This window comes from Schistocerca americana, chromosome 11 (genome assembly GCF_021461395.2).
Source record: "Schistocerca americana isolate TAMUIC-IGC-003095 chromosome 11, iqSchAmer2.1, whole genome shotgun sequence".
Classification (NCBI taxonomy): domain Eukaryota; kingdom Metazoa; phylum Arthropoda; class Insecta; order Orthoptera; family Acrididae; genus Schistocerca; species Schistocerca americana.
The window spans coordinates 23,859,914-23,872,054 of NC_060129.1; the positions used below are offsets into that span (position 1 = coordinate 23,859,914).

A 12,141-nucleotide genomic window follows, 5' to 3' on the forward strand; every position below is an offset into this window, starting at 1 on the left:
GCACCAAACCGGTCGCTTCCAAAGCCCAAGTTCAGACATTTGCTGACTTTTGTTTGTCAGTGGAGTACTTAAAGCATTAGATGCAGAACCAAGGCAACCACCTGTCAGTGGTATACTGGCTGTTCCAGGAGGAATGGTGAATATTCAGGGATGTGACAGGAATGTTCATTCAAAGCAAAAAGTCTAGTAAACACTAAGCTCTAAAATGTGTTCCTCAAGAGTTGTGAGTGCTTGTTCATCTTCACCACTTTGAAGCACATCTCTTCTCTTCAAAAATGTACTCATAGCTCTTAAGGTGTGCATTTTAGAACCCAATATTTACTTAACATTTTTCTCTTGTTTTGGTCCATACTTTTTTTTTTTTTCAATAGAGGTGGAGCCCCTCCACGCCCACACCGGCATGATGGCCAACACAAAAGGTCTACTGCCATCTCTGCATAGGGGTTAGTATTCACTAAAGTGAGGTGTCGCAGGATGTGGGTACTGCGATGTTTGCGTACGTCTGGTTAGGGTTAACCATCAATACGCGCTCATCTGGAGATAGATTGGTCGAAATCGGACGAAGGGTAGTGGTTTGAAGGTCAGAGGAAAAAAAGTGCCGTGGCAAGAGCCAAGGGAAAAAAACCTCTGCGATAGTTAGGTCGGGTGGTAAGAGCAGTAGCGGTTGTCTTGCTGCCTGCGATAGGTCGTGCAAGGATAGGCTTTGTTAGTAGTGGGTATCGTGTGTGTCGATACCTTGACGTTGTGCGTTTTTGCTGCTCGGCGGCTGGCGCTGGGTGTTGGTACAGAGTCCTCGTTCAGCGTCAGCAACCTGCAACAGTTAGGTTTGTTATCGGTCTTGTGTCGGATAGGTCATATACCGGAAGCACAGTGTGAGGGAATGTTGGCAGCTTGTTTGTGCGTCTGTGGGCGAGCTCGTCGGTGTCCCTGCTGTGGCCTGTTGGTCAGCACTAATAGCAGCTGGTAGTTGCCAGTCAGTGTTGCTGATATGCTGGGGCTTACCGACGTTTGTCGCTGTTTGCGTATGTTAGTTTACCATAGGTGGCTATGCCCTAGCTAGCAGTGTCTTTGGCCGCTTGTGCTTCCATCTGTGGTTGTGATCGTAGTTTCCCAGAGTGAGGACGAAAGGATTGCTCGAGTGTCTCGAGTTCCTGTATAGTCGTGTGGCGTGTTTTTTGAATACTTCCTTGAGGGTATCAAGGCGGTATTCATGGTGAAGATCTACAGTGCATGTGTAGCGTGGAGCGTTGCTAATGATTCGTAGCACCTTGTTCTGTATGATCTGCAGGTGGCGCAGTCGTGTAGGAGCTGCATATCCCCAGACGGGAGCTGCGTATGTCATCAGAGGTCTAATCAGTGTCACGTATATGGACCTCGACACCCTCCTATTCAGTGTGCTTTCCCTGTTGAGCATTGGGTAGAGCTGTTTGAGCCTCGTGTGCGCTCGGTTGGCAACGTATTCGATGTGGTCCCCCCATGTAAGTTTCCGGTCCAGCCAGACACCAAGGTATCTGACTTTCTCTCGGAAACGTATTGGGCGTGTATGTAGTGTTATTGGTCTACAGTGTTGATGTTTGCACAGTAGTTTCGGTCTGCGTGTGAACAGAACTGCTTCACACTTGTCGACATTTACTTTAATACGCCATCGCTCCAACCGAGGCTCAGCTGTTCGGATCCGTACTACCACCTCTCGTAATATGGAAAGCAAAGAGTGTGCAGTACAAGAGATTTGTTTCACAATATTGAAGATGAAAAAATTGCTCGTACTCTTAAGGTATGCACTTTAGGGCTCGTGTCTACTGGACCTTTGTGCTTCCAGCGATCATTCCTGTGGTGTCCCTCAATAATGACCATTTTACTGGAATAACTTGCGCGAAACTGGTATCGTCCCAAAAAACTTTAAGAAAAGTATTGTGATAACGATTCCAAAGAAGAACAGAGCAGCCATGTGTGAAAATCACAGCACATTCAGCATCCGAGCTCACACTTTCGAAAATATTACCAAAAATAATACACAGACACTTTAAGAACATAAGTAAAGCCAATTTATCTGAAGGTGAATTTGGCCTCTGAGAAGGCATAGACCGTGGTAACCATGGCATGTAGTGCCCGCAGAATCCTTAAGGCAGAGGGGCAATAGATCGACTCCCGTGCCTTCGCAGTATAACTGAGGGTAGCTCTACGGTCGACAGAATAAGTTTGTATAGCATTTGTAGACCTTTGGAAAGCATTTCACATTGCCAAGTGGAACAAACTAATCAAAATTGTAGTAGTGATTAAACTAAACTATAGACAGAAGAATAATAGTAAAGACAAGAAACACAAAAAAGGTGTTTAAAAAATGTTTTTCATCCTCTGCAATGATTTATAATGTGACGTAAGCTGAAAATGGGTTAACTAAATAAATGAAGACTATAAAACATGCTAAAATTTTGTGTTTTTATTTTATTAAAAAAAGTGGAAGTGCTTTTCTTGTTACTGCTTGTCTAAAATTCCTATCCTCTCTACTTCTATCATTGTAAGTTATCTTTGTTTCCTAATAGTAAAACCCTGTCTACTACTTTTAGCACCTTATTTCCTTATCTAATTCCCCTAGCATCGTGTGATTTAATTCAACTACACTATGTTGCACCTTTCTTGTACTGAAAAATATCTCCATAAAAGACTTCTAACACTTAATTTATATTCGGGTTTGACACATTTCTATTTTTCAGAAATGATTTTCTTGCTGCTGCCAATCTGCATTTTATATTCTGTATACTTTTGGCCATCAGTTACTTTACTGTCCAAATAGCAAAACTCATATACTACTTTTACAGTCACATATTTCCTAATTTAATTCCAAATCATCACCTGCATTCCACTATCCTGATTTTACTTTTATTTAATATCATGTATTAACCATCTTTTGAATACGGTATCCTTGCCGTTCAACTGCTCTTCAAAGTCCTCTGCTGTCTCTGACAGAATTACAATGTCATCTGCAAACCTCAAAGTCTTAACACTCTCGGCCTCAACTTCTGTTCCCTTTCCGAATTTCTTCTGATTTTCTTTACTGCTAGCTCACTGTACAGATTTAATAAAATTGTGATGAGGGTACAACCATGTCTCACTCCATTCTCAACCCCTGCTTCCCTCTCGCGTTTTTTGACTCCTATAGGTGTAGTCTAGTTTCTGTACAAGTCGTAGATAATCTTTAGTTTACATTATTGTACCTCTGCTACTTTCAGAATTTATAAAAAATTTATTCCGGTCCTAGGTGTCGAAAGCTTGATGAGGTTGATAGAACACTTTTAACAACTGGACCAGTTACCCTCTGTAGAAATTGCAACACACTCACCATCTGGTCCAGTCGTGAGATTGTGGTGTCGTATGTCTGGAATCAGGTGTTAAGATCGTGGTATTCTGTACCTGACGAGGATGACAGTGCATTTGGCATCTGGGCATTTGCAATTCCTCCCTGGCCATCCACATTTAGATCATCAACGGATTCCTTAAATCAATAAAGCAGAATGTTGGTTGGCACGGTTCCTTTCAAAAGGACTCTGCTGATTTCCTTTCCCATCCCACTTCAGTTTGAATTTGTATTCTGTCTCTAATGAGGTAACCATTGACAAATCCTTAAACCATAATCTCCTTTCTTTCCTCCATTTCAGAATACTGTGTAGAACAGTGAAGTTATAACTGTAGCTATATCTCCAGATGGGGATGTTATTGATTTGTACACACCTTTATACTCTCTCTCTCTCTCTCTCTCTCTCTCTCTCTCTCTCTCTCACACACACACACACACACACACACACACACACACACACACACACAAGATTATTGAACATATACACAAATTATGCAGCATATCATTAATTTTCATGAATGTTTTGTGTGTCTGTAGTAACGTAAAGGCTATAGTCTGCCCAAATGACGTTTTCATATTAAGCCTGTGCACTTTACAGCTAACATAACTGCTAAATTAGTGCAGTGATAATGTATGCAGAGTGGCAGGGTGTAAAAATTTAAAATGAAATAAAAGACCTTCCTCTAAATAATGAAAAATGAATGCTGCATAATGTAGCAAACAAGTTAAATTTATTATACATTAACAATTTTTCACCGGATAATACGTGACAAGTGGTTCAACAATATTTGTTACATTCATTGAGATCTAATCATTTCACATAACATACAGTTTTGCTTTTAGAAATTTCCTATTTGTCTTAAGGTTTGTTAAATGCTTTCAGATATACAGCAGCTGTATTCACTGCATGCAGTCATCTCTACTCTGTTTTACATTAATTAATACACTTTCATGTGACATAAAACAATGTAGTGCCCATCATCCCATCACATTATTATTATTATTATTATTATTATTATTACAGATTGCAAATTATGCATGGACTGAGGTTTGAAGTCAGAATAAAACGAAATACTCAAATTATTAACCAAAAGTGTTAATTGTCTGTTCAAAATTGTGTGTTATGGCTAAAATCCTGAAGTGACAATATACAGGAACCAAGTATGCTGAGGTATCAGGTTCTTCGTTAAATGCCGAGATCGTGTAATACGTCATAACCTGACTACGGTGGTTACATTTCAGTGTGCATGTTGTACAATATGATTTAATACTGTTTTTATTTTTAATTTTTGAAATAATGTATGTTTAATACATTCACATTGTGCTCCACAGATTTGGGTTCTTCGCCACTGCGTCAACAGAAACAGCAATTCCTGCCCTGGCGGGACGAGTCGGTACCGATGTGGAATTGTCGCAGTATCGGATGCACGAGAGCGCACCTCACAGCAACTGTAATACTGCAGCGAGACAGAGTGTCGGGCAAAACTTTGAATGTAGTTCGTGCTCTTCAGCTTTTACATTAAAGCACAGCCTCGTACTCCACGTGTTCACCCACGTACCGGGTGTGCCACCTCCGGACCACATCTGCAGAGTGTGCGGGGAGGTGTTCGACGACGCAGAGTCTCTGCTCGGACACGTGACTGTTCACGAGGACGGGCTACGGGGGGCTCTTCAGACTTCCGGAAGATCCAAGCTGCCTCACGACGGACGGAAGCCCCGAAAACGTCCTCACAGCTGCGATACGTGCGGCAAGGCCTTCCCGACGCCCCAGAGCCTGAACATTCACACGCGGACTCACTCCGGGGAGAGGCCGTACGCCTGCGAAATTTGCGGCAAAGCTTTCGTCCAGTGGATTCACCTCCACAACCACAAAATTACGCACTCCGACGAGAAGCCTCACCGCTGCGAAATCTGCGGGAGGACCTTCGGCCACTCCGACAGCCTGAAGAGGCACCTGCGGCTGCACACGGGCGAGACACCGTACCGGTGCGACGTTTGCGGGCTGTCCTTCTCTCTTCTGGACAAACTCAAAACGCACAGGCAACTCCACACCGGAAAGAAAAAGTACAGCTGCGAAATTTGCGGGAGCTCCTTCGCCGCGCCGAACAGCCTGAAGGCGCACACGCGCAGGCACACGGACGAGAGGCCTTACGGCTGCGATGTCTGCGGCGAAAGCTTCATGTGGTCTGCGACTCTGAAGAGGCACAGACTGACGCATACGGGCGAGAAGCCCTACAGCTGCAATCTGTGCGAGAGGCAGTTTGCCGAGCTGAACACTCTGAAGAGACACTTGCAGAGTCATTCCGGCGAGAGGCCTTATAGCTGCGGACTCTGTGGAGCGACGTTTTGCTACCTCAGCTCTCTCAATGCACACGGCAGGGTGCACACGGGTGAGAAGCCGTACAGCTGCGACATATGCGGCAAGTGCTTTGCCGTGTCGAGTCACGTGAAACGCCACCGGCGGGTGCACGCGAAAGGCCCAGAGAAGCAAATCTCGTAAGAGCCCTTCCTCTTTCACTAATGGCACTAGTAACAAATACGTGTGTTTACGAAGAGACTCGAGGTATTCTAAATTGTTCTCAGGGCAATGTTGTCATGTTTTGCACTGGCGAATGGAGTTTGTGACTTCCCAGTGTTGTCGAGCAATCAGATTTTTGTTCTGTATCCGAGAATGTTATTGATATGTGCCTATTATGTTAAATAATAAACTAAGCAGAATGGGAGAACTATAAAATGATCATTTATCTTTTGCAGTCACCTGGTGCAAACTTCATAGAGTTTTATTTTAATCATTATTCAGGGCCTTAACATCTAGCTTTAAGACTGATTTGCTGGCCATCAGTTTTTCAAAAATATAGCTTCACGGAGGTAGCACGTGTAAAATATGGGAAGCGAAATTTATTTAGAGCTTGTACAGAAACCGGACTAAAGTTACAAGAGTCAAAGGATGTGAAAGGCGAGAAGTACTCTAGGAGTGAGACGGACAGTTGTAGCCTATCACCAATGTTATTCAATAGTAAAGGAAACAGAGAAGTAATTTTGAAAGGGATGTGAAGTACAGGGAGAAGAAATAAAGACTTAAAGGCTCACCAGTGACACAGTAATTCTGTCAGAGATCACAGAATAATTGCAAGGGCAGTTGAACAAAGTGGATAGTGCCTTAACACAGATGTATATCAACAAAATTTAAATGAAAGCTAATGGCATGTCATCGAATTAAATCGAGTGATGCTGGGGGAATTAGATTAGGAGATGAGACACTTAAAATAGTAGATGAGTTTTGCTTTGCTGTTTGAGCAGCAGAATAACTTATCATGGTCAAATAAGACAGGGTAAAAAATGTATATTCACAATAGGAAGGAAAACGTTCCTGAAAAGAGATTCATTAACATTAGATACAGATTCAAGTGTCCGGACGCTTTCCTGAAGGTATTTGTGTGGAGTGTAGCTTTGTACAGAAGTGAAACATGGACAAGAAACTGTTGCAACAAGAACAAACTTTTGAATTGTGATGCTACAGAAGAAAGCTGAAGACTACGTGGGTAGATCAAGTATGTAATGAGGAGGTACTAAATCAAATTGGGGGGCAAAAAATTATTCACAACTTGACTAAAAGAAGGGAAAGGTTGATAGGACACAGTCTGAGGCATCAAGGAATCATCAGTTTCATAATGGAAGTTAGTGGAGGGGAGGGGGGGGGGGGGGGGGGGGGAGAGAGACTGTAGAGAGAGACCAAGGCTTGAATACAAAAAGAGGTTCAAGTGAAAAGTTCTGAAGAGGCTTTTATGAGGTGGACGAGAATAAAAAGCAGCATAAACCAGTCTTCAAACTGAACAGCTGCTTTGTGAAACACATTTTTTCATGAATGAATCATTCCCATTTGTGAAAGCTAAACGTCTCCAGACCACACCGCTCACAATAGACTCCCTCGTACTACGTCCTCTCAGCACAAGTTGTGACATTTTAACTCGTAAATGGGATTTTTAGTATACATTGCATAATTTCATTAGTACTGTGCTATTATGGCACATTCTTATGTGGTAATGCAGCTAGGGTCAAACAGTTGTTTATTCTACAGAAACAGGCAGTAAGAACAAATTTCGGGCTTGCAGCCGGTCGTCGTTCAATACTTCGCACGATATTTCAACTGGGCACCTGCCAGTCATCTTCAGGTGAGCCGTCGCATACTGGCGAAAACGTCCTCCGTTCCGCAATATATAGCGTACTGTAACTATTCTGCGCATGCGTCGAAAACTTGATAGTTGAACCACACTGCCTGCCGGCAGCGCCCTCGCTGGTGGAATAGCGGAACTCAGTCGCCCTCTGCGTTGCTGTTTGCCATGGCAGTCGACGCACTCTGTCGTCTTCAATTTGAGCAAATCGTGGAGATGATGGGATTCCATGCACTGTCCAGCTGGTAGCCGCTGTCACGGTTTAACAGATTTTCCGCCAGTTGTATTTCTACGGATTCTTTAATAATGGAGTCCCAGAAAGATGTTGCTGTGGACAAAATCATTGTTTTCTCATACTCCATTGAATGTCCATTAGAAATACAATGTCCAGCAATAGCGGACTTGCTTGGCTGCAAAAGGCGGGTGTAACGTTGATGTTCAGTGCAGTGTTCTTTGACGGTGCATGTGGTTTGACCTATGTAAGCCATACCACACTGGCACGGTATCTTTTAAATTCCGGCCTTTCGTAGTAACAGATTGTCCTTAACTGATCCCACAAGGTCCGCAATCTTCGATGGTGGGCAAAAAACCACTTTTACCTGAAATTTTCGGAGGATTCTTGCTATTTTAAACGAAGTGTTGCCAACGAAAGGAAGAAAAGCTAAAGATTGTTCCGGCATGTTCTCCTCTTTATTCACTTCCTGCTTCTTAGTTTTAACTGTTAGTGCCCTGTTAATCTGCCGGACGGAATACCCATTTTCGCTGAATACTGTCTTTAGATGGGCGAGTTCTTGGGGTAAGCTATCTAGATCTGAGACAGTATGAGCTCTATCAACGAGTGTTTTAAGCAAACTCATGGCAACTCGATGCTTGCAGGTACAAATCAGTATGAATGGGTTTCTGGTAAACTGATTGCCCTAGAGAACCACCATTCTTCCTTCGAACGAGGACATCCATCTTTCTCTATTTCCATGATGAACAGGATGTTACTATGAATGAAGTTGACATGATGTAGAAACTCCATTAATTTATCTTCTCCATGAGGCCACACTATGAAAGTGTCATCCACATACCTGAACGCTGCACTGAACATCAACGTTACACCCGCCTTTTGCAGCCAAGCAAGTCCGCTATTGCTGAACATTATATTTCTACTGGACATACAATGGAGTATGAGAAAACAATGATTTTGTCCACAGCAATGTCTCTCTGGGACTCCATTATTAAAGAATCCGTAGAAATGTGACTGGCTTAAAATCTGTTAAACCGTGACAGCGGCTACCAGCTGGACAGTGCATGGAATCCCATCATGTCCACGTTTTGCTCAAATCGAAGATGACAGAGTGCGTCGACGGCTGTGGCAAACAGCAACGCAGAGGGCGACTGAGTTCCGCTGTTCCACCAGCGAGGGCGCTGCCGGCGGGCAGTGTGGCTCAACTATCAAGTTTTCGATGCATGCGCAGAATAGTTACAGTACGCTATATATTGCAGAATGGAGGAAGTTTTCGCCAGTCTGCGATGGCTCACCTGAAGATGACTGGCAGGTGCCCAGTTGAAATATCGTGCGAAGTATTAAAGGACAACTGGCTGCAAGTTCGAAATTTGTTTGAACAGTCAATTCGCCAGGAAAATTTTAAAATTCACAGGCAGTAAGAATATTGCGTAAAATTGATAACTGAACACATTACAGAACCCTGATCGAGGACCTACGGATACTTATGCATACATACCAAAACTTCTACTACATAATTATTTTACGCACATCAAAAAAAATTTTGCATCCACCCGGTTCCCAGAACTCCTGAAAAGATACGTAGACTGTGGATATTGTATCACAGACACAGTCCCTTTGATTGTTCAGAGATGTCACTAAACGTGCCCAAAGATGTAAACAAACATGCATGAGCAGTGCCTATTAGATGGATGGGGTTCGATATCCAATCAGTTCCAGTCATTCCGCCGGGAAGGAGGTACACGGCTCATGTTGTCTGTAGTTCAACTGTGTGTAGACGGTCAATACCGCGGTTCGATCGCATCCGCATTATTACTTTGTGCCAGAAAGGGCTCTCGACAAGGGAAGTGTCCGGGCGTCTCGGAGTGAACCAAAGCAATGTTGTTCGGGCATGGAGGAGATACAGAGAGACAGGAACTGTCGACGACATGCCTCGCTCAGGCCGCCCGAGGGCTGCTACTGCAGTGGATGACCGCTACCTGCGGATTATGGCTCGGAGGAACCCTGACAACAACGCTACCATATTGAATAATGCTTTTCGTGCTGCCACAGGATGTCGTTTTATGACTCAAACTGTGTGCAATAGGCTGCATAATGCACAACTTCACTCCCGACGCCCGTGGCGCACAACTTCACTCCCGACGCCCGTGGCGAGGTCCATCTTTGCAGCCACGACACTATGCAGTGTGGTACAGATGGGCCCAACAACATGCAGAATGGACTGCTCAGGATTAGCATAACGTTCTCGTTACCGATGAGTGTCGCATATGCCTTCAACGGGACAATTGTCAGAGACGTGTTTGGAGGCAACCTGGTCAGGCTGAATGCCTTAGGCACACTGTCCAGCGAGTGCAGCAATATGGAGGTTCCCTGCTGTTTTGGGGTGAAATTATGTGGGGCTGACATATGCTGCTGGTGGTCATGGAATGTGCCGTAACAGCTGTACGATACACGGGTGCCATCCTCCGACTGATAGTGTAACCATATTGGCGAGGCATTCATCTTCACGGATGATGGTTCGCACGCCCCCATCGTGCATATCTTGTGAATGACTTCCTTGAGGATAATAACATTGCTCAACTAGTAGGCAGCATATTCTCCAGACATGAACCCTATCTAACGTTCTATTATAGATTGAAAAGGGCTGTTTAGGGACAACGTGACCCGCCAACCACTCTGAGGGATCTACGCTGAATTGCCATTGAGGAGTGGGACAATCTGAACCAATAGTGCCTTGATGAACTTGTGGAGAGTATGCCACAACCAATACAGGCATGCATCAATGCAACAGGATGTGTTACTGGGTATTAGAGGTCCCGGTGTGTGCAGTAGTCTGGACCACCACCTCTGAAAGTCTCGCTGCAAGGTGGTAGAACATGCAATGTATGGTTTTCATGAGCAATAAAAAGGGCAGAAATGATGTTCATGTCGACATCTATTTCAATTTTCTGTACAGGTTTCAGATCTCTTGGAACCGAGGTGATGCAAAACTTTTTTTGATGTGAGTATTTGTAGTTGATAGCAAGAGTGAACTTAGGATGAACATAGCAATTCACAAGCAGAATATTAGAGATAGGAACAATTTTCATTTACTCAAAGGTGGCTTCTATAAGCTTCAGAAAGAATCTGAGTCCAATATAAGTGCAAGAGGTGATCAGAAACTAAGGTTATGAGGCAGCTTTTCATGGAGTTTCATCTGTTGTAGAGAAATTAATAGTGTGTGGTACTTGTGATGCATGCAGTTAGCGACCGTACAGAGTTTCAGCCACCCACGACCTACAGCACTAGTTGTAGGTAAACACAAATGGTGACTCATTTGGACTACAGGTCTCTGGCAGTGGTTTACGGTGAGACTGTAATGAACACCAGCATGTCACTGAACAGTGTGGAGGACCGCAAGGAGCCAAAACAGCACGGCATCGACAGATCTTAGCACAGCTTGCGAGGAGGAACTGCTTCGGGACAACAGGAGGATCACATTACGGCAAATGACAGGAAAATTTGGAATGTTTTTCAGAAGCATTCGCCACGTTGTTCACGATATCCTGCTGTACTGAGAGTTTGTTCACGATGTGTTCCACGAAATCTGACTAACTGATGCAAGGATACTTGCACTGGGGCAGTCTGCAAGTTTTGTGATGGTTCTCAGCGGAAGGGAACAATCTTCTTCGCTGCGTTGTCACGGGAGACAAAACATGGATCCACCACTACACTACGCCCCCCCCCCCCTTCCCCCTCCCCCCCCCCCCAAAAAAAATCAGGACCCAGTCTTCAATGGAGTTGAAATACCCCTCCTCTCCAAAGATGTTGGCAGATTTCTGCCAGGAATCTGATGGCTACAGTGTTTTGGGACTTCGCAGATGTTATACTCGTGGAGGTTTCGGAAAGAGGAAATGCAATGACTGCTGGCCAATACTGTGAGATCTTGACAAGATTGTGTGAAGCAGTTGCGAGAAAATGGCAAGGAGTTTTGACTGCCAGCATTGCCTTTTGTCCTGATGAGGCACAATCTGATACCGCCGAGAAGACTGTCACAATATAGAAATGGTTTTGCTTGGACATTATCGACTACCCTCCCTACAGACCTTGCTCCAAGCAGTATTCGCCTTTTTCCTCACTGAGGGAGAACTAAGGAGGCCAATGATTATTTTCAGAGGAGGACAGGCAACACTTTGCGACATGTCTGAGCATGCAAGGACAAGATCACAATTACTAAAATATTCCAGGCTATCATGTCATAGGGCTAAGGGATTTCACTTCAAAACCCGACGATTTGTTCCCATCTGCGGAGGACATTTTCCCGGGGAATCGTAGCTTTGTTGAATGTCCGATTCACGCCCTGGCTCGCTACTGACCACAGCAAAATTTCTGCCCCACGAGCT

At 44.2% G+C, this 12,141-nt stretch overlaps 1 protein-coding gene across 3 annotated transcripts in view; it reads left to right on the forward strand.

Annotated features, from left to right (window-relative positions):
• Window positions 1-6,089, forward strand: part of LOC124553617 (zinc finger protein 391-like) — a 144,390-nt gene extending 138,301 nt beyond the window's left edge. For all 3 annotated transcript variants that reach the window (XM_047127472.1, XM_047127470.1, XM_047127471.1), the window contains exon 8: window positions 4,688-6,089. In XM_047127472.1, coding sequence (XP_046983428.1) covers window positions 4,688-5,855 — 1,168 coding nt within the window. In that variant the 3' untranslated portion in view covers window positions 5,856-6,089. The remainder of the gene's footprint in view (window positions 1-4,687) is intronic.
• Window positions 6,090-12,141: the final 6,052 nt, after the last annotated feature.